The sequence below is a fragment of the Aedes albopictus genome, chromosome 3 (genome assembly GCF_035046485.1).
Source record: "Aedes albopictus strain Foshan chromosome 3, AalbF5, whole genome shotgun sequence".
Lineage (NCBI taxonomy): Eukaryota > Metazoa > Arthropoda > Insecta > Diptera > Culicidae > Aedes > Aedes albopictus.
The window spans coordinates 168,167,999-168,191,479 of NC_085138.1; the positions used below are offsets into that span (position 1 = coordinate 168,167,999).

A 23,481-nucleotide genomic window follows, 5' to 3' on the forward strand; every position below is an offset into this window, starting at 1 on the left:
AGGTTTGCGATGCGATGGCATTTTTTTGTAGCGCGTAAGCACACGTTCGCGATCAATTTCCACCACTGCATGCAAACCAACGGAATTCATTTTTTAATTTGAACTTCTAGTAACCCTGTGGGCATCGAAAAACACACAGCTGGTAACCATTTTTGCTGTTTTGTTTTGATTCTGCGTTCCGTTTCACCATGTTTCACCTCGTTCCATGAACAGCATGACGTTTGAACCATTTTTAGTTTGAACGATGTGCAGATTAGAGGGGGTCAAATTAAAGTGTTCAAATTAGATGAGGTCAAACCAACGGGGGTAGACGGTAATGCTATTTCAGCTATAGAAAGAACGAATAATTGAGTCAAAAACGTTAACTATGCTCCAGTGACAAGTGTTTGACAATTTTATTGTCCCGTTAAATACGGGACGGATGGTCAGTAGCGTGGGACACAAAAAGACATTTTACTCCTGTACACTTTTTGAGTTCCATTTTGGTCCCATATCAACTGTGCAAAATTTCAGATCGATCGGAGAAACTATATTTTAGCGCCAGCTATTTTAAGTTTTCATACGTTTTAGTATGGGGAAAATCACTTTTTCAGAGAAAAATCGCCACAGGTGGTCCCTCAACCCCTAAAAATATATCGATGAATGATTTCTGTTGAAAATTTTACGAGGAATCAACCCTCAGAAGACCGCAAAGCGATCTAAGGCATGTGAAAAAAGTTATTGACTGAAAACCGGATGGCATGCAAACGCTGTTTAACATGTAAGGAATAACAATAAATAATAAAATCTCGTTATTTTATCGATCGGGTGAGGCCTAATAACTTTTTCCAGGAACGTCGCATCGATTTTATGTCTTCAGAGGTCTGATTCCTAGTGAAGTTTTCTACAGAAATCATTCATCGACTTATTTTTAGGGATCTAGGGGTGACTCCTAGCGATTTTTCTTTGTAGGAGTAAAGTTTCCCCATAGTAAATCGTATGAAAAACTAAGAATGGCGGGCGCTAAAATATAGTTTTTCCGATCGATCTGAAATTTTGCACAGGTGATATCAGGCCAAACATGTCTAAAGGTCCAATCTGCAAAAGAGAGGCTCTCTTTGGTTTCCCTCTCTTTCGTTAATATCTCAGCTGTTTATTTGTATTATGATTGTCTCCTTGCATTGAACGATGGTCAACACAATCGTCTTTTGATTTGTACTGCAAAAATAGTTGAAAAGTGTACCATTACATTGCAATAATTTAAAGAGAAACTGAACAAAGAGAGCCTCTCAAATGCAGATAGGACCTATTGAAATGTTTGGCCTGATATTGTACCAAAGTGGAACTCAAAAAGTATACAGGAACTTGAGTTTTTCCATTTTTTATATTTTCCCATATAAACCGTGTACCAGGCTAATGGTCAGTTAAATACGGGACGGAAGTGGCAAACACAAGTGCCGAACAAGCGTCTTCTGATTAATAGGCCTATTTCCGAAAAAAAAAAGGCACAAGACCTCTTAGGTCCTTTTTAAAAGTTGCTCTAGAACTCTTTGAACTCACATGATGTTTTCAGAGCCGGGTAAACTGAACGAACGATCTGACATCGTTTTGACAGCTGTCTTTCGTTCAGTGTTTGATGTTTTCGTTCGATCGAAAAGCCGGTGACCGATGAATCGAAACCGGAACCTCTCTACCCAATGAGAGTATATTACAGGTGGGGAAGAAGATACTTCGTGTGCGTGAGATCCGTGTCTGGTGCAAAACATGTCACTACTACATGCAAAGCGTGCTTCCATAAGAACGCGTGTCAAATAGTGACGTCACTATTTGTGTTTACATTTTTCTTTGCTTACTAATACATAGCCATTTCTTCTTCTTCCCCACCTGTAATATACTCTCATTGGTGTTTGATGTTTTCGTTCGATCGAAAAGCCGGTGACCGATGAATCGAAACCGGAACCTCTCTACCCAGTGCAGGCAACGTTGCGACGTCAAAACATACCTGAAAGTTGTTCGCTTCGTTCGTTCGTTTGTGGCTCTGCTGTGTAGCTCGTCGTCTCGTCGTCGGCAGCCATAAAATTTTCGCGAGAATTAAAACTCCGCCGCAGGAAAGTCTGGAAATTGTACGCTCATTTTTCCGTTGTATCCGGGTGAACGGTTCGTTTTGGTACGCGAGTCGCGAGTTGGTGTGAAAAACAAGGTTGAAATCAAGTGAAATCGATACTGACGGAGTGGATTAGTCAGTCAGGTCAGCATCCGAAAGCGAAAGCCGCAAGCAGCAGCAGCAAAGAAGAACCATCGTCGCCCGTTCGACATTTTTTTCAGTGTCCAGAGTAGTGATATTTTTTTCGTTTTTGATTTGGGAGAAAGCTAGCCTCCAGCATTCAGCTTAAATGTCAGAACCTCAGTCTTCGTTGCTGCTGAAAAAACAGTTAGCAGGTAAGAAAGTGAGGCCCTTTTCGCGTCGTCATATGGAATCGAAAGAAAGGGAATTGGGGTCGGGTAGAAAAGAATTCCGAGTTTCGGTTTTCCGGGGGAAGGTGGAGGGGAAATTCGCTGTCTGGCATTTTTTTTATATTTTTCTTGCGCATAATGACCTTTTTCTTTCGGTATATCTGGTAGCTTCTGTGCCCTCTTTGTACGGCTAAAAATAAGCAGAGTGTCGGGTGTCTGTTGACAGTGCTGCTGCGGTGGGACAAACGCAGAACCGACGTCAAACCCAAAATTTTGGTGAGGGTGCATCGCATTATACGACGCAGACGGGTAGTTCATCTCGCACCTTGCCCTGTATCGATTCCAGCGGGATCGGACCTTTTTTTTCGAGAAGCAGCTGCCGTCGACACAAAGCGGGGTCAATTATCTCTCCCCGGTTGTTTGTGTGTGCGGGTACCTATCGTCTTCTACGCATACAGTCGTCATTCCTGTGGCCGTGGTCGGACAGGTTCAGGACAAGGTGGACAACGAACCGGCACGAAAGTCCACGAAAAAGCAAAGAGCGAAAAGAGAAAATCAATGTGGAACGAAATGAAGGAAGATTGCGGCAGACGCAGAATAAAAATCAATATCAGTCAGCATTATTCATTCTTTGCCTGCTCATCGTTCCTCCGTCTGCCTGCCTGATTGCCTACGAAGACGAGCCGGTCGGTTGAAGGTACAGCCTACATAACGTCCTACGACGATGAGGCTTACATCCATAATTTGAGGCTCCTGTAAAATAATAGCGAAGCATCATTTGCAGGGAGAACCTGTCTGTCGGGAAATATGGATAAATTAGTGATTCAGGATGATGACTTTGAAGTACAGTTTGCTAGTAAAAATTGTAAAAATTTCTACGTGTTAAAACGGAACGGTTCAAAACTCGTCCCTGTCCTCTGGTGCACTGGCTTCTCATTTCTTCCGCTACCTGAAGCCTGATTACCTGCGTTCATTGTGCCCAGGTGTTCGTAGAAGTGCTGCTTCCATTGTTTTTACTTATTCCTTTAATTGGAAGGCTCGGGCTTCCACCTTTTGATCATCTCACGTTGGTCCATCAAGATAATAGAGTTAATAAACTATAGAGGACGAATGTCGCTGCTGTTCCCTTTGTTCTCGCTCGCAAACATGTCGGGTATCTATCTGTCAAACTGCATACTTTTTCGCTTTGACACTTATAGCCCGGCCTATCTCCGCCAGCAAGAGATGTTTCGGCAGCGACGCCAGCGACATTCTTCCTCTATAGTTTATTACCTCTATTATCAAGATGTTCCCATCCTTATGCCTGCACCAGGGGCCCTACATAGGCTAAACAAAAAACGTGACTGGGATGGGGATGGGACCTCCCTTCAACATCGCTGAAATGCCAACGATGTGTATACCAACCGCAACACGTGAGGGGTAGGCGGTAGGTATCGTCTCTCTAAAGTTTTAGCTAATTTTACCTGGCAAGCAGGGATGCCAGGTGAAATTTTCGAATGTCTTCGCAAGGCACGTTGAAATGTCTTCACATGTCTTCACACACCACATGTGGCTTTGGTATAAAACTAATGTTGAAAATCAAAATTTATGCTATGTTCTCACTAATGCGTGATGAGCTTAATGATGACATCTTATATAAAGAAAGGCGTTGTAATTCCTCCAAGAGTCTGAAATCCCTTCAAGAGTTTCTTCTGGGATTCCTTCAGTTTTTTTTGTGATTCCTGACAAAGCTTCCTAACAAATTTATTAAGTTCACCGGGAAGTCTCTACAGACATTCCTACAGAAGTACCTCGGGAATTACTTTCCAGATATGCTTCTCTAGGAGTCTTCGAGAAATTCTCCAGGAGTTTCTCGGGAATTCGTCCATGGCTTCCCCAAGAATACCATGCAAATTCCTTAAGAACCTTCGAAGAATTCTTGCAGCATTTGGGGTAGAATTCCTCCAGGATTACACAGGGAATTTCTCCATGATTTTACTGAAAATATTAACATAATAATACATAACATAACATAATAACATAACATAACATAATAATAATAATAATAATAATTACATAAATTATTCGAAAATTCCCTCCTGAACTTCCATGAAATTTACTTCGAGTTTTCCAAGAAGTCTTCCAGCAATAATGCATGGTTTCCTCAGGATTTCCCTCGAATATTTCAAGGGTTTTCCAAAAATTTCTCAAGAAGTTCCTCGGATTTATTTCTACAAAAAATCCTTCTGAATATCCTCGCGAATTCATCCTGGAATCCCTTGGAAATTTCTCTAAGTTTCCTTGGAAATCCCACCATCAGTTGTTTAGAAATTCCTGCAAAAAAATCCAGGCAATTTCTACAAAAGTCCCAGAGAGTGTAGTGTATCTTGGAGCTCCAAGGAAATTCCTTAATGAGTTTCATGAAAATTTCTCCACGAGTCTTAGAAAATTTCTCCAGGAATTTCCCGGAAATCCCTTAGAAGCAACCGAAGTATTGCTGCAGTAATTTCACAGGGAATTTCTCAACGATTTTTTTTTTAATTAACTACATAAATTATCCGGAAATTTCATCTACAACATCCACGAAATTTACTTCAGAAGTCTTCCGAATACTCCTCCAGCAATAATGCATGATTCATCGGATTTATATCCAAGAGTTTCTAAAAAACTCCGGAAATTCTTCCAGAAGATCTTCGGGAATTCATTCTTGAGCTCATATGGAATTCCTCAACGAGTTCTTCGGGAATTCCTCCAGAGATAATTGGGAATTTCTGCAGTAGGGTCTCGGAAATTCCTTTAGAAGTTCCTCGGGAATTCATCCAGCAGTGTCAAGTGTCTTCACGAAATTTTCGGGAATTCTTCCACAAGTTCTTCTTGAATTTTTCCAGGAGTTCTACGGGAGCTCTTCCAGAAGTATTTCGGGAATTCCTCCAAGAGATCCGCGGGAATTCCTAAAGTAGAAATCCTCGGGAATTCCTCCAGGAGTTCCTCAGGAATTCATCCAGAAGATCATCGGACTTTCCTCTAGGAGTTCTTCGGGAATTCCGCCATGAGTTCTTCGGAAAATTCTTCCAGGAAATCCACGGGGAGTTTCAGGAGTCTCATGGAAATTCATCCAAGAGTCCCCGAGAATTTCTCCAGGAATTTCCCAGGAAATTCCCTCCAGCATTTCCTTGAAATTTACTTCAGAAGTTCATCAAGAACTCCTCCAGCAATAATGCATGGCTCTCTCCAGGTGTTCCCTAGTACTTTTCGTGTTTTTTCTCGAAAATTCCTAAAGAAGTTTCTCGTATTTATTTCCACGAATTCTACAAAGAAATCCGAAAATCATCCAGGAGTTCCACGGGTATTCCTCCCGGAATCTCTCGAAAATTCCTCCAGTATATCCTCGGAAATACCTCCAGAAGATCCTCGGGAAATCGTCCTGGAGTTCATCGAAAATTCCTCCAGGAGTTATTCAAGAATTCCTCCAGGAGGTCTTCGGGAATTCATGCAGGAGTTCCTCGAGAATTATTCAAGAAGAGCTTCGGGTAATCCTTCAAGAAGATCTTCGGGTAATTCTCCAGAAGATCCTTAGGGATTCCTACTGGAAACTCCACCTCGGGAATTCCTCCATAAGTTTCCGAAAATTCCTCCAGGAGTTCCTCAGAAATTTCGTCAGGAGTAAGTGGAGATATCCATAGGAACATCCAGTTGAACTTCTGATAAACTCCTGAAAGTCCTCCTCCGTGGAAGTTTCCCCGAGAAAATGCTAGAGGGATTCTCGAGGATCCCCTGGAGAAATTCCCAAGGAGTTCTTGGAGAAATTTTTGGGGGGAAGGGGGGGGGGGGGTTCTGATCAAAGTCTATGCTCCTTACAAATTTCAAAATTTTTGTATGGACAAAAGTCTACTAGGGGGGAGGGGGGGGGGGGGTTGGGGTCTGAGATGGCCAAATTTTGGTCTACATGGTTTATGAACAGCCCCTTACAGCGGTTACATGATTGTCGCAGTTTTATCTTCTGGGTCGCAGATTTCTAGAGTTAATGAACTGGTTGCTATTTTCGCGGGTTTAGCTGAGTTAAAGCATGAAAGAAGCGGATTCCTGAGCTTAAATCTCGTTTTACAATTTTCTGTTTCAATGAAAATGAAAGTTTTTAAATTAATACATAATAGGTTTTAGATGTTTCTCAGGGTGTCTACTACCTAGAAAAACCTGGAAAACCGGGAATCCTCAGGGAATTTTATTTAACAGGGAAAACCTGTAATACTTTGGGAATTTTCATAAACATTGGATCGTATATTAGAGAACTTCACTATTTGATCTACTCAGAAGAAGAGTAAAATTCACTATATTGTTGGTTTTGTACCCATCCAGAAAATCGGCTATGAGGACTTTTCCAGATATTCTGCCAGTGGTTTCTTCCTGGAGTATCTTTGAAATTATCTTTTGTAATGCCTGCTTGGATTTCTCACAAGACTCTTTTCGTATTTTTTATGCGTTTTAACTTGGTACTCCTTTTTGAATTCCCCGTAGATTCTTCCGGATTTCTACCAGTTTGTTTTTCAAGATTTGAATATTTATTTCCGGGTGTCATCAAAATTCCTGAATTCCGATCGCTTTATCCGGGATTTTTTTGCAGCGATTATACATAATTTCTTCCAGAGCTTTTTCTGGTATTGCTCACAGTTCCCGCAGGTTTTTTCCAGGATTTATACCGAAATCTACACAAGAATTTATCTCAATATAATATATTGAGATATATAGATCCCGAGAGAAACACTTACAGAGATTCCGCGACAACATCTGTGATATATATTGAATATATATCACAGATGTTGTCGCGGAATCTCTGTAAGTGTTTCTCTCGGGATTCCTCTTGAAGGCACGATTTCTTCCAGTGTTCCTTCTAGGAATTCTCCAGGAGATCTTCCCGGGATTTCGCCCAGCGTTGCTACAGGGGTTATTCCTGTGATTTCTATTAGAATTCTTTCAAGGGTTTTAGGAGTTTTTCCTTAGTAATTCCTTTCGGGATCCTGCAGTCATTCCAAGGTTATTCCTGTATATTTTTTTTCAAGAAACATCCGAAAGCTTTTTTCTAGAGTTTCTCCTTAAATTTCTACAAAAGTTTCAGCTGGGATAAAGGATCTCGCTGGATTTCTTTTGAAGTTTCTCATGATATCTCTTAGAGTTTCTCCTGAGTCATTTCTCAGAGAACTCCTTTCGGTGTTGGTACTGGAATGTCTCTCAGGGTTCTGGGAATAATCCCAGGAGAGAATATTAAGGAAATTTAGGGGGGAACTCTAAAAAACTCAAAAAGAAATCCCGGGAAGAGCTACGGGTGAAAGCCCTCGAGGAAATCCAAGATTCATATTGGAAAGAAATCACAGGAAGAGCTTCTGCAAAAATCCCGAGAGAAACTGTTGGAAAATTATCCCAAAACCAGTAAGACAAATTCCCGGAAGAACACATTTTTGGCAGGAACTTTGGGAGGAATCCAGCGAGAAATTATGGAAGAAATTCCGGAGGGTACATAGTCGTCCAAAGCCCCCGTGAAAAACTCCTGCTGAAATCCTGGGAGGAACTGTGGTAGAAATCCCAGGAACAACAATCAGAAATCCCAACAGAATACCGAAAAAATCTCGGTAATAACTAGGGTAAAAATTTACTTCATCGCATGCACTAATATTCGTCTCCTCAGAAAAAAAAATATCAAATCGTTACAGATATTCTTACTTACCTTTGCCGATGCCTCATTAGATAGAAGCAAAAAGATGTAGACTATCGATAACCACCCTCCTTAGCACTAAAAATCAAATAATTACCCAAAATTTCACGTTTTAATTTCACTCCACTCGCGACTTCACAATTTTCCTCGTTTTGCATACGACGACGGCAACCGCACCAAAGCAGCAGCTAGTCGAGTTGATTTTCATCACCGTTCAATTTTCTCTTCACCAGATGCACTTGTTGAACCAACCTTCAATTCACACCCAACAAAAGCTGTGTAGCCCTTCACAGTTGAATTTCACTGCTGCAGAATGCAGCAAAAGCTGTTGAATTATTCATATAAATCACTTTTTCCCCGTTGGTAAAATGTAAACAACATGCTAGGGAGGATGCAAGCAAAAGTGTGTGTATGTTCTGCATGTACGAAACATCGTATTTCACAGCCACAGAGAATGATTTTCGCGTTGTGTTGGCGTATAAGGGGCTGTTCATAAACCACGTAGACCAAATTTTGGCCATCTCAGAACACCCCCCCCCCCTTGTAGACTTTCGTCCATACAAAAAATAAATAAAATTTGCATGGACCGTAGACTTTGGCCATCGTCTACGTTGGTCGATTTGAAAAATTATGCTTGATGTGACCTCAGCCGAAGGTTAAATCAACCTCGAAAACAAGCTGTCACGCAGCTCCCAACGGAAAACATAAAACAATATCCCATATGACTAATTTGTGACATAATAAATATAATCCCTACTAAAACAAAATCATTTCTTTCTTTCTATTTCAGAGTTGAGCAAAAACCCTGTCGAGGGATTTTCAGCTGGACTGATCGACGACAATGACATCTTCAGATGGGAAGTACTTATCATCGGTCCACCAGATACGCTCTAGTAAGTACAATTCTTAATTCCTCCTGTTTTCTACGGGAATTTACGCTATTTCTATTAGCTTTACACTTATCGTCAAAGGGCCTCATAACTTTTCCTATTAAACTAAATTGTACGGCCAAGTTTTAGACAATTTGGTCAGCAAAAACCTCTCGTAACAAAGAGAACAAAACTGCCGAAAATATTGAAGTCACCCTAGGGTAAGTGTGCCGATCGTTGTGGTAATAAGGTAAATTAATTCAAAAAAATATGATCGTATCATCTAATGAACGGTTTTAAAACGTTAGTCGGTAGTTTTCTATCCATATTTGCTGGGATAATCGCATACCACAACAAGGCACACTGTTCCTATTATGGAAGTAAAATTTAATTTCGGTTCCTAATGTTGTGGTATCCCATTGAAATCATATGGGATACCGCAACAATAGGAACACAGCAGCAGAAATATTAAGGAAAATATTTTTTTAAACTAGGTTTTTGAGCAAAACTTAAGCACACAAAAAGTGCAATCTTATAAATTAAGCAAAATACATCTATTAAAAATGCCTTTTGGTAACATTTCAGTCGAAAAAGTGCTCAAATGCCACTACCGCAACATTAGGTACTACCACAACGAAGGGAACAATTACCCTATATGTTCGTCCATTCAGACACGCTCGGTATAAGCCTCTGTGTGTCCATCTGATGTTTTGTGGCTTGTCAATCTTGACAAACTCAAAACGCTGTTATTTTATTTTGTCCGATGTTTCGGTTCACTTGGGACCTTCTTCAGGGACTCAATAGTTACAGTGTTCTTGTCCAGTGTGGTTCGGCAGAAACTGTAACTGAGATTTCCCGCACAATCGCAGGTAAATGATGCCCTATTGAAAACAAATCTCGGTCCCAAGTTACATTACCATTACCGATCAGGCAAAGGCCGGGGTGGCCTCTGCTGTACATAGCAGCCGTCTCCATTCCACTCGGTCCATGGCTGTTTGTCTCCAGTTCCGCACTCTGCGTATGGTCCGCAGATCGTCCTCCACTTAGTCGACCCACTTAGCTCGCTGCGCTCCACGTCTTCTTGAACCGGTCGGATGACTCTGGAGAATTATTTTAGTCGGGTTGCTATCCGACATCCTGATGACGTGACCCGCCTACCGTAGCCTCCCGATTTTCGCGGTATGGACGATGGTTGGTTCTCTGAGCAGCTGATGCAGCTCGTGGTTCATTCGCCTTCTCCAAGTCCCGTCTTCCATCTGCACTCCGTCGTAGATGGTACGCGATGGTAGGGTCCATGTTTCGTGCCCATAGAGGACGACCGGTCTAATCAGCGTTTTGTAGATGGTTAACTTCGTGTTACGAACTTTATTCGATCGTAGAGTTCTGGTAAGCACGATTTCATGCCACAATTTTCTTCTTCTTTATGGCTCTACGTCCCAACTAGGACTTGGCCTGCCTCGCTTCAACTTAGTGTTCTTTGAGCACTTCCACAGTTATTAATTGAAGGGCTTTCTTTGCCTGCCATTGCATGAAATTGTATATTGTGAGGCAAGTACAATGATACACTATGCCCAGGGAGTCGAGAAAAGTTTCCCGACCGGAACGGGAATCGAACCCGCCGTGTCCGGATTGGCGATCCATAGCCTTAGCCACTAGACTAACTTGAGACCCCTTCATGCCACAATGCGCCTCTGAATTTCTCTGCTGGTGTCGTAGTCGGCGGTCACCACTGAGCCCAAGTACACGATTTTTTCAACCGCCTCGATTTCATCACCGTAGATAAAAATTCTGGGAAGCGGGCGCGGTGATTCTTCCCTGGAGCCCTTTGCCATCATTTACTTTGTCTTCGACACATTAATAATTCCGATTCGCCTGGCTTCACTCTTTAGTCGGATGTACGTTTCCTCCAACGTCTCAAATTTACGAGCAATAATATCAATATCATCAGCGAAACCAAGCAGCTGAACGGACTTCGTGAAAATCGTTCCACTCGTGTTTATCCCCGCTCTCCTAATTACACCCTATAAAGCAATGTTGAACAGCATGCACGAAAGACCATCACCTTGCCGTAACCCTCTGCGAGATTCGAAGGGACTCGAGAGTGTCCCTGATACTCGAACTACGCACATCACTCGATCCATCGTCGCCTTGATCAATCGTATCAGTTTATCCGGGAATCCGTATTCGTGCATAATCTACCATAGCTGGTCTCGATCGATTGTATCATACGCCGATTTGAAATCGATGAACAAGTGATGTGTGGGCACGTTGTATTCGCGGCATTTCTGCAACACCTGGCGGATAGCGAACATCTAATCTGTTGTAGCGCGTTCACCCATAAATCCACCCCACGAACTCTCTAGCAATCGGTGATAGTCGGCGGCATAAAATTTGACAGAGTATCTTGTAGGCAGCGCTCAGTAGTGTGATCGCGCGGTAGTTCCCGCAATCCAACTTGTCGCCCTTTTTGTAGATGGGACACACGATACCTTCCATCTATTCCTCCGGTAATACTTCCTCCTCCCAAATTTTGGTAATGACCCAGTGTAGTGCTCTCACCAGTGCTTCTCCACCGTATTTTAGAAGCTCGCTTGGTAGTTGATCTGCTCCAGCGGCTTTGTTGTTTTTCAGACGGCCAACCTCCTCCTCAATCTCTTGGAGGTCAGGGGCCGGAAGTCTTTCGCCCTGTGCACATACTCCTAGATCTGTTACCACGCCCCCTCGCTACTTGCAACGTCGCCATTGTGGTGCTCATCGTAATGCTGCCGCCACCTCTCGACCACCCCACGCTCGCTCGTGAGAATATTCCCGTGATTATCTCGGCACATGTCGGCTTGTGGCACAAAGCCTCTGCGCGAGCGGTTCAGCTTCTCGTAGAACTTTCGTGTGTCTTTAGCGCGGTACAGCTCTTCCATCGCTTCGCGATCTCGATCGCTGGCGCTTCTTCATCCGGAGTTCTGCCTGTTCCGCGCCTGTTTGTAACGTGCCTCATTCGCTCTCGTACGGTGTTGCAGCATTCTCGCCCATGCTGCATTCTTTTCGTTTTTCAACTGTTCACATTCGCCGTCGTACCTGTAGCCAAGGTATGGCTACCTATGGCGGATCGGATGTCCCTCCAGCCATCTTTAAGTGTAGCTGCGCCAAGCTGCTCTTCCGTTGGTAGGGCCACTGCTAACTGCTGCGCGTAGTCTTGAGCCACTTCTACGTTACGCAGCTGCTCGATGTTGAGCCGCGGCGTTCGACTTCGACGCGTGGTGATAACTGTCGAAAGTTTTGAGCGCATGCATACAGCGACTAAGTAGTGATCCGAATCTATATTCGCACTGCGGTTTGTTCGGACATTGGTTATATCCGAGAAGAATTTACCGTCGATTAGAACGTGGTCGATTTGATTTTCTGTTTGTTGGTCGGGTCATCTCCAGGTGGCTTTGTGGATATCTTTGCGAGGCAAGAAGGTGCTTAAGAATTCGGACTACCATACCACGGGAGGCTGCAAAGTTTACGCATCGCTGGCCGTTATCATTCGATACGGCGTGCAGGCTGTTTCGCCCGATTACCGATCTGTACATTTCCTCCCTTCTTACCTGCGCTTTCATGTCGCCGACAACGATTTTCACGTCACGCGGCGAGCAACCATCGTATCACATCGTATGCTTACTCTAACTGCGCGTAGAACGCTTCTTTCTCGTCATCGGGTCTCCCTTCATGTGGGCAGTGGACGTTGATGATGCTGTAGTGAAGAAACGGCCCTTAACTAGATTATCCTGTCACATCCTGCGAAACCTAGTGACTTGCAATTCCATGTTCCAAGTTTCCAATCGTAGTCCTTATTTCGTCGCGTGGGCCTTTGCCGATTGTATCGAGTCCTATTTTCTTCTATGCTATTCGCAATGGGGATTTTTACGGGTGGCTTATTGGGCCTACGCCAACACTCCTGTCTCGTCGGAGGGCCATCGTGCCAGTTCTGTTTAACGTCCCAACCAACACGGGGACGACCACGCTGATGGGGCTACCACCTTGGATCTAGCTGGGCGTGGTGCAGCGTTTCTTATTCAGCCGCTGGAACTGCCAGAACAGACGCTGTTTGAGCCGCACCTCCTTGGTGAACAAACGCTCGAATCGTACCTCCTCAATCTAGCTGAAGTCAGAAGGACAACAGTGCCCAGGCTGCACTACCAGCTAAGCACACAACTCTTAGCTGGCGGTCTTTGTCATCGCTTGACCCGTGGAAGCATGAGGTAGGAACTTGTGAGGAACAGAGCTATGTTGGACGCTCTCCTTATCGACTCACCGTTTTGCAGCCCCAACAATTTACCTTGCATTTCTGAATTCCGGATTTCAGGGATGTCATAAAAGCTAACCCGAAGTAATAATTTAAACAAAAAATATACCGTCCCTACACAGTTATGGATCACACACAGTAACGGATCACTTTGATGTTTAAAGTTAAAAATCTTGCTCAAAACATACATTTCGGCACGAAATTCATTTTTGTAGCATGATCCTATTTGTTTTCTGAGATAAAAAGTGATTTTCTAAATCTTAATCTGAAAATCAAATGTATTATATTGCAACGATAGAGTTGTCTTCTCATAACTGCCAGAAAATAGCCGAAAGCCATAAGAAGCTACTCCTGCAGTGATAAGCTCTGAAAGTGTCGAAATCCATCGATTTTGATATAAAAAGCGCTCGTATACCTCGGAAAAGGTTTGTTTACATCTATTTGGCGAAGTTTTACTTGATTCTGGGATTAAAATACTAAAATAATGTGACTTTCAACAGTGATCCATAATGTGATCCAGAAACTGATCGTTTGACGCTATTATGGGTCACTTCAAACAAACATTGATTTTCGCCCCACTCAACGCTCCCGATGCAATTTTTTTAGCTTAATGTAAGAAAAGCATCATTTTAAAACATAGAACCTTGAAAACCAGGTGTCTTGAAACGCATAATAGTAAAAATAATACTTAAGATGTAGAACATCACTGTACCCTAGTGGCGTACCTCTTGAAAAGTACATGGACTTGGACATTTTTAATGTTTTATTTTTATTTATTCTGTAATATCGGGTACTCCATCAATAAAATAATCAAGACACTGTGTAGTTTGGCCTTACCAACCCGAATTATATATTAAGGTTGGAATTTTGAGTAATAACGCGTTGATCCATAATATGGCTCAAATTGATCCATAATTTGTGGGACTCCGTGGAACTGATCCATAATAGGGCATTCGGTAAACAGTGAAATACTATATTTTTACGTAAAAATGACATTCCATTATACCTCAAATACCGGTAATCAAAAGTTCAAATCAAAACGTAGCCAACGGTGCTTTCAAAGTCGTAGTTTTTGTTTTATTTTATTTTTTATTGAATTTTGGAGGTAAAAAATATCACTAAGTGATCCATGACTGTGTACCCACGGTAAATAGATATAAAAATGAAAAGAAATGAGTTGTATGAAACTGTTATTGGAGCTATTGCTTAGCTTCTGCGAGTTTCACAGGCAGTATCTTGATCAGTCTAAAATGAAACAGGAACAAACTTACATGTACCAAAATCAAATAGATACTATCTATATCATACATTTAACTGATTTTTCCTTGATGATTTTGTCAACGGATTCTTAAAACTTAGTTCTTTAGAAATCTTAATCTTAATCTAATCTAAATCTAGAAATCTTAATCTAACAAGTTTTAGTCTAAGCTAAACGTTCATTAAATCAATCATTGCTATGGTATACTGGATTTGCAGAAAGGTTGCATATAAATGATTGTTTGTCAAAGTAATGTCTTCTTTACTTCCATTGCATATTGGCTATACTATTGACCAAATTTCGGGAGACATTTTGCGGTACCGAAAGTACCGGTACCAAGCTTCAGCCAGTACCGGTATTTCGGTACTAAAAATTGGTCGGTAATACCTTAACATGACAAAAGAACAAATACAGAATGGACCATATTTACAACAAAACCAAAACATTCACAATTCACACCTTCTACCGTAACCTTCTGAGTCAGTACGCAACAGTGTCTTACTGGACGACATGCTCCGTGCACGGGGCTGGTAAACTGCTTCTGAAGGATTACGGTTCTCTATTCTATCCAAAGGCTTAGTAAAGTGTCGTTGTCCGCGCAAACGCTTCGTGCTCCTCCATATAGACGCGAGACGATTGCGCGCACAGTGATGGGAGAGGTTTCTACGTCCCTCGGCGTGCCGCTAGAAACCATAGAAAGAAAGAAAGAAAGAAAGAAAAAGAAAGATATTATGACTAAAAGTATGATAGTAATATTTGTTATTATCAAGTTATTATACTATTCAATAATAACACGCCAATTACAAGTTTTACAATGATAGCATGTTTTGTTATTTATGTATCATCCTGAGGTATTCATAAAAAAACTAAAGAAATGCAAATTTTAATATGATGGCAAAATATGTTATCCTTTTGTTATTGGTTTGTTATTCACCTCTACCCGGGTCTTGTTTAATTTATCATCATTTATTCTCTCGTTATCGTTCATTCGCATCATTTATGTATTTTTTTCTCTCTTCACCCACAGCGAGGGCGGTTTCTTCAAGGCACACCTGCACTTCCCGAAGGAATACCCACTGAGGCCTCCGCGCATGAAGTTCGTCACAGAGATCTGGCACCCGAACATCGACCGCAACGGTGACGTGTGCATCAGCATCCTGCACGAGCCCGGCGATGACAAGTGGGGCTACGAGAAGGCCTCCGAGCGCTGGCTGCCGGTGCACACCGTAGAAACGATCCTAATATCGGTGATCTCGATGCTGGCCGATCCCAACGACGAATCGCCGGCGAACGTCGACGCGGCCAAGGAATGGCGGGAAGCGTATCCAGAGTTCAAGCGGAAAGTGGCGCGATGTGTTCGGAAGAGTCAAGAGGATTGTTAGTAGGGTTTTTTAAAAAATGTCTTATATTTATTAATTAATTAATATTACTATAATAATGAAGAAAAAGGAAAGGAAAGGATAACGATGGTTGATGATGCCAAGTGATCGATTGATGATGATTGATTGCCGCAAACAACAATGTCGACGATTGGTTTTCTTTCCTCGGAATCATGAAAAATAGATGCAAGCATGTGCGAGTGTATGGCTTTCAGGTTATTTTACGAAGAATACTGAGAGCTGTTCCGGCGTATTTTCGCTTCAAATTGTACGCTACTACAAATTCATATTCTCATTTACCCGGATCATGTTGAACATTGAGGTTTTCCAATACATCCACAGCAAATTTATATCATATGAACTTTTTTTTTAGAAATACAACCAATTGTCCAATGCAAAATGCTTCGCATTTCAAATTTAGTGATAATTTTAATTTCAGTGTGTTTATTTGCTGAAAATAAAACCAACTAGGCAATCTTTAACCACTTTCCACTTGTTTCCATTATTGAGAGCTGCTTTTTTACGGCGTGTGGCGGGGTCTATCCATTTAGTCGTTTGGCATTTTGAGTAATATGTGACGAAAAGCTACGTCTGGTGGTGGTCTTGGCCGCTAATTGATAGTTCTGAAGCTAAAATCTTCTTATTGCATACCTGAGGTCCTCAAGTACACGTGATGATATCTTTTTAACTGGTGTTCAATGGCGCACCAATGGACCTTAAGATAAAAATGATAAGGCCGATTTCAGTTCTCATTTCAGTTTAGATTTTATTCCAAACGAATAAATTGGACCTCCGCCACGCGCTGACACAATCATCCCCGCATATCAGTTGAGAAATTTTCCAAAAGAGCCAAAAGATATCTATCAGCTGATTTGTTATCATTTACGATTTAGAGATACATATGAGACGCGGAGGGAAGACGAACAGACACAGAGAGAGAGAGCAACACGGAATGAACGAAGGACATTCAACAGGTGATAGCCCACAACCAGGCAGAGACATCGGGAGATCTTCTCTCTCCCACTCTCGTGATTCGACTGCACTAATATAATATTATATGGGCTATAATATTGAGAGAGGGAGAGCAAAACCATGCTTGCTGGAGAGAGTAAACACTCAGGAAATCAATCACACACGCGTTTGTCCTGTTGAAAATTACGTGCTTATATAAATAGGTGTAAAGTGCCCGCTAAATGATTGAAAAACACGGAAAGAGTGAGTGAATAATAAATGACAAAACGGTGTATGGCACTTTGGGCCAGAACAAACCGGAAGATAAACCATTTTGCGATGACTGCTCATTATACTTGACTTCAGCTATTCAGAATAGAAGAGAAACTACTTTAATGAGATTGATGATACTAAGTATAAGTTAAACTAATTTTCCCCTTTCTGCCGGAGAACACATTCAGTGCTTTGTTCTGTATGTTTAGGAAGAAACGAAAAAGCTTTTTAAATTTACGTTGAAAATCTGAAACTTTTGTGTGATACTTCTGTTTCCTAATGATTACGAACAAAAAAAAACAAAACACAAATTCAAATCATGGCAGGGCCACCTGACCGACAATGTAAATAGTGCAGTTTCCGCTCAGAGACAGGCAAACGAGAAACAACGTGTAACCAAACCAAACCGACTAAAGTAATTTCTAACGCGCATCCTTCCTCGGATCTATGGTTAAGAGGGCGCTACCTCGTTCAGAACAACCATCCTTTGGCATAACATAACTCTTCCTGTTATGGCAAGTGGCACTGCGTCAAACGAGGTAGTGCCGGTTAAGAGTAATCCCGCTAACACGAAATAATAAATACCTATTACCTTACAAAACTAACATTTACAAACTGAAAAAGTTAAAGCATCCAAGTCAACAAAAAACTACACCACCACCACCACAAATGCAACACTTATTCTTCTACTTAAACAAAAACAACAACAAATGAATACAAGTAACAATATTGATTTAAGTTTGCTAGAATAAAACAGCAAGACAATTAACAAGTAACCAGCATTTCATTTAACATCCCGTCCTTCTTCACATAAAAAAAAATCATCGCCCATTTCGCTTCCTTCTTAATTCGTCAAAATCCCTCTTTCTAAACTCGAATCGTTAAAATCCCCTTTCAACAAAATACTACACCCTTAACCCCTAGTGTTTGGGGAACGCAAACTTGTGTGGTTGCTTCCGCAGAACAAAACAAAAAACAATGATGACTGAAGTGATGGATGATTGTAAGGACAAAAAAATATTAAAAAATGATACAATGATCTAATGAAAAAAAAAAGCATACATATGCCGCCAACATCACAATATAACACTCGGAACACAAGAAGAAGTAATAAATTGAAACAGCCTGAAAATATGGAAAATAGATGAGCTCTTCTTCTTTTTCTTCTAGCTTTGGTCTTGAGCAAGAAGTATCCGAAAGGGGGCCTGTCTTGGATGAAAGCGGAAAACGAAAGAACGAAAGTAAGTACACATGTATGTGGAAATGGTTAAACAAGCGTCACTCACATACATGGTTGCGAGTAGAAACAGAGGTAAGTAAGTCAACCTACGTAAGACCATGGCACGCAACACCTTCTGTTCAAAAACTCCAAGGGCGCGCTGGTCCTCTGCACGCAGGGCCCATGCTTTGTGCCCATAGAGGACTACCGGTCTAATCAGCGTTTTGTAGATAGTTAACTTCGTGTGACGTAAATAGAGTAAGCTCGATTTCCTGCCACAACGCGTCTTTTAATTTCTCTGCTTGTGTAGTTGTCGGCGGACACCAGTGAGCCCAGGTACACAAGTTCTTCAACCGCCTCGATTTCATCACCGGCAATAAAAATTCTTCCCTGGAGCCCTTTGCCATCATGTGCTTTGCCTTCGACACATTAATGACTAATCCGATTCGCCTGGCCTCATTCTTTAGTCGGATGCACGTTTTTGCCATCGTCTCAAAATTGCGAGCTATAAGGGAACGTCCATTTCTATCAGAAGCTCAACGCATCCCGCAAGGCTTCGTGCCGCGAGCCGAAATATGCAGGGATAAAGATGAAGGCCTCCTGACGGACGGACGTGAGGTGATCGGTAGGTGGAAGCAGCACTTCGATCAGCACCTGAACTGCCGTTATAAGCATATTATTTCTATTAAAATGGATTATATCTGAATGATTCCACTTCAGAAGTTGTCTTTTTTAACGCGAAAAAAACAATTCATTTTTGAATAAATAGTTCCCAGTGGGACAGTTATGCTGTGAAACACAACGCAAATTTGAAATTTCCACGCATACTTTTCGCAGTTTTTGACTGTATTTCTTTTAGTGGGACAGATATGCTTGAAAATGCAACAATGGGACAATATGACTTGGTATTTATTTTCGAAATTTCAGAACAAACTAAGGACTTTTACAAGTTTACATAAAAATACACATACAATTATGCCGATAGGAGGAAAAAAGTGAAAAATGCTGAAAATCAACATGGGACAGATATGCTTAGAACGGCAGTGAACGGCGTGGAGAACGTAGGCACGGGAGCCCACGGCAACAGAGGAAACGACGGCGCCAGTGCAGCGGAGGACGGAAATGAACCAACTCCCACGCTGAGGGAAGTTAAGGATGCGATTCACCAGCTCAAAACCAACAAAGCAGCTGGTAAGGATGGTATCGCAGCTGAACTCATCAAGATGGGCCCAGAAAAGTTGGCCACCTGTCTGCATCGGCTGATAGTCAGGATCTGGGAAACCGAACAGGGCTACCGGAGGAGTGGAAGGAAGGGGTAAACTGCCCTATTCACAAGAAAGGCGACCATTTGGAATGTGAGAACTTCAGAGCGATCACTATTTTGAATGCTGCCTTCAAAGTGCTATCCCAGATCATCTCCAAAGGATGTGCCTAATGGCGTTGTCTGGAGCGTTCTCTTCAAGTCCCACGGCAGCGCTCGAAGTTCTCTTTGACGTTTTTTTTTTCCTCATCTGTAGAGCCTTTTAACCACTGCGTCCATTATTTAGGAATATTGTGGTATGACCCATATTTAATTTGGTGCTAGTCAAATATCCTGTCACAATTGAGCTGTGATGGACAATGGTTGATGTAACACCTGATCCCAACTAGGCACAACTCGTTTTATGAAGTTTATTACCCTGTTGGGATTACTTCGCCAAATTACCAAGGGCTCTAGAAACCCTTTACCAAAAACCGCCAATCTCTGATTGGATAGTACTCCACAGTTGCAGAGTAAATGTTCAGCAGTTTCGTTTTCCGTTTGACAGAAACGACACTCGGAGGATTGGATTTTTTCAATCTTACTTAGATGATATTTACTCGGGCAGTGACCAGTCATCAGACCAGTAATTACCCTGAGATCTTTTTTGTTTAGGTTTAATAAGGACCTGGCTTTTTCTGCACTGGGTTTTATAAACCTTTTCGCTTGCTTGGATGTATCCGTGGCATTCCAATTAGATTCTACCGTGGACATTTCCCAAGTTTTTAGTTTCATCCGAAGAGCACACTCAGGAACTCCACAGAAAGGTTCAGGGCCTACAAAGCTTGATGCTGCACCCTGTCTGGCTAAATTGTCGGCGTTTTCATTTCCCAGAATTCCACAATGACCGGGCACCCAGTATAAAGTTACCTCGTTCCTACTGGCCAATTGCTTCAGAGAAATAATGCATTCCCACACTAGCTTTGATTGACAAGTAAAAGCCTTTAGCGCATTTAGAGCAGCCTGACTGTCCGAAAATATACAGATCTTAGCAAACCTATAATTTCTTTTCAGACAAATGTTGGCACACTCTAGAATGGCTTGAACTTCTGCTTGAAATACAGTGGGACTGCATCCCATTGGTATAGCCTTACTGATACCAGGGCCGAAAACACCGGCTCCTGTATTTTCACCCATCTTGGACCCATCAGTATAAAATACAATAGAACCTGGACGTAAACTTGGCCCACCAGCATCCCAAACATAGCGACATGGTTTCACCACTTTGAAGGGAACATCATAGTTGGTCTTTGTTATCATCCAATCTTCTACTGTTTTTATGTCCATGTTTAATTTGAAGTCTTTGATGATCCTCAAATGTCCCACAAGATCCCCATCTAGTACATTATTGTAACGGATAAACTGCAGGGCACTTTTTGCCGCTTGTAGTTTAACAAATTGATGCAAAGGCAGTATATTGAGAAGGGCATCCAAAGCAACTGATGGAGTGCTTTTCATTGCTCCTGTAATCGATATACAAGCAAGTCTTTGTAGCTTACCTAGCTTCCCTTGAGAGGTTACCTCGTTTGTCTTGGGCCACCAAACAAGTGAAGCATAAGTAATCTTAGGCCGGACTATCGCAACATAAATCCAGTGAATGATGTTTGGTCTAAGACCCCAGGTTTTTCCTAGGGCTTTGCTGCAGACCCAAAGGGCATTCGTACCCTTAGTTAAAACATTGTTTAAATGTGAATTCCAATTCAGTCTTTTGTCCAAAGTTACCCCAAGATGTTTAACTTCTTCCGAGAACTGAATTTGAACTCCATTTAAAGAAGGCTCAATAAGATTTAGTTTCAACCTTCGAGTAAAAGGTACTATTACAGTTTTTGAAGGGTTTACGTTCAATCCCTCCTCTCGGCACCATTTGAGGGTAACATTCAACGCAGATTGTAGCCGGCTGGATATCGTGTCGTCATATTTTCCACGTACCAGAATAGCTACATCATCTGCGTATCCAATAACCTCAAAACCTTGATTAATAAGCTTTTTAAGGGTGTGAACCATTTCGCTTGTTCGTTTAACTTTTAGTTAAAATTTGACACTTGGATAGTTATTTTGAAAATAACCCTACTCGCGAGCAGGGTTAGTCTTGACAGTTCGATAGTTATTTTTTGTTCGCAATGATTTGGCTGCGTACTGTATTTTGTTCCAAATAACTACTCCTGTGTCAAATTTCAAATGGGCCACCGTCGTGGTTATTTTTTAACTTTTCGATGGCAAATAACTATCCAAGTGTCACATTTTAACTAAAAGTTAAACGAACAAGCGAAATGGTTCACACCCTAAGGAGTTCGTCCACTACCAAAGACCACAATAAGGGCGATAGTACTCCTCCTTGAGGACAGCCCTTCACAGATCTGACTGATAGTTGCGCACCTCCAAGAACGGAAGAGATTTCTCGATCTTTAAGCATCGATATTATCCATTCGATATTGCATTTATCCAAGCCCCTTGCTTCCATTGCTGAACGCATTGAGCTGTAGGATGCGTTATCGAATGCTCCTTCAATATCGCGAAAAGCAACCACGGCTATTTCCTTGGCTTGAAGCGATTTCTCAACTTTGCTGACTAGCGACTGTAGCGCTGTTATTGTAGATTTACCTGTTTGATAAGCAAATTGAAACTTGCTAAGAGGCATTTCTACTAAGCTGGTAGACTTGATAAAGTCATCCACTATTTTCTCCATGACCTTTAACAGAACACAGGAAAGGCTAATAGGTCTGAAGGCTTTAGGTGTTGTTTTATCCCTTTTGCCAGCTTTTGGGATAAAAAAAAAAACACGAACCTTACGCCATGCCTTAGGTATGTAAGCTAAAGTGATACTGGCTCTAAATATTTCGGTTTGGAGCGGACCAATCGCTCCTTTCCCTTGTTGAAGTAACGCTGGAAAGATTCCATCTATCCCAGCAGATTTGAAAGGTTGAAAAGAACTCAGTGCCCATTCGACCCTCGATGGCGTGAAGATTTCACAGGCTTTCTGATAGGCATTTGTCGACCATACATGGTTTACCTTGTCTAAGTCCTGATCTTCAGCCGAGTAAGGAATCGACCCCGGAAAATGAGTCTTTATCATCTCTTTCAAAGCTTCAGAAGAATCGACAGTAAAACTGCCATCTTCCTCTTTGAGGCTTCCAAGACCATTAGAATGGTCTTTTGAAAGGACTTTGTGGAGCCTTGCAGCTGCAGGAGCGTTATTGATGTCTTCACACACCCGTCTCCAATCCTTTCGTTTGGCTAGCCCCAGTTCTCTGTTATATTCTGTTAGGGCTTTTTTGTATTGAACCCAATCAGAAGTAGCCTTTGCTCTATTGAACAATCTTCTAGATTCTTTCCTCAGTTTTGCTAGCTTGTCATTCCACCAAGGGACATCCCTGTTGGATGACCTCTGTTGGATTGTGCAGCTAGCATGATATGATGAGATCATTTTATCAATAACCTCATCAGAGGCATTTTCCAATTGTGAAACAGATATGATCTGCTCCCATTTATATGCATTTTCATGCGTTAAGTAAAAGCGATAGAGGTCCCAGTTTGTTTTTCTTTGACGTTGCTCCACTACACATTCATCTCAAACAAGAAGCACTTTCTTGCACTTACCGTCTACGGGTACTCGGTCTACTAGAGGAAACTCCTGTGAACCGCACATCAACACACACCTCGTTGTTTCCACTTTTGGTGAATTGGGACAAAATTGTCCTTGCTCCAAGTGATCTTACAATTGCTTGTAGTTTTCCATATAGGACTTTTTCCACGAAATTCCCTTCCCGGGAAGAGTGGACATCTGGTTATCTGGAGAGAAGTATTTCAGACGGCATCGTATGTTACACTGAT

General features: G+C 41.9%; 1 protein-coding gene across 2 annotated transcripts; it reads left to right on the forward strand.

The window, feature by feature from the left end:
- The first annotated feature begins 1,959 nt into the window (after positions 1-1,959).
- Positions 1,960-18,279, forward strand: LOC115253981 (ubiquitin-conjugating enzyme E2 G1). Of its 2 annotated transcripts, XM_029856422.2 has the most exons (4): positions 1,960-2,418; positions 8,910-9,012; positions 15,556-15,905; positions 16,801-18,279. In XM_029856422.2, coding segments are annotated over exons 1-4 (501 nt in total). In that variant the 5' UTR covers positions 1,960-2,372; the 3' UTR covers positions 16,803-18,279. The 2 variants fall into 2 exon arrangements, with proteins under 2 accessions (XP_029712282.1, XP_029712280.1); XM_029856420.2 differs by having other exon boundaries at positions 15,556-18,279.
- Positions 18,280-23,481: the final 5,202 nt, after the last annotated feature.

Coding starts and splice junctions, on each gene's coding strand:
- LOC115253981 (XM_029856420.2), top strand. CDS start 2,373: ATGTCAGAACCTCAGTCTTCGTTGCTGCTGAAAAAACAGTTAGCAG. Junction 2,419..8,909: donor GCTGAAAAAACAGTTAGCAG/GTAAGAAAGTGA, acceptor TTTCTATTTCAG/AGTTGAGCAAAAACCCTGTC. Junction 9,013..15,555: donor GGTCCACCAGATACGCTCTA/GTAAGTACAATT, acceptor CTTCACCCACAG/CGAGGGCGGTTTCTTCAAGG.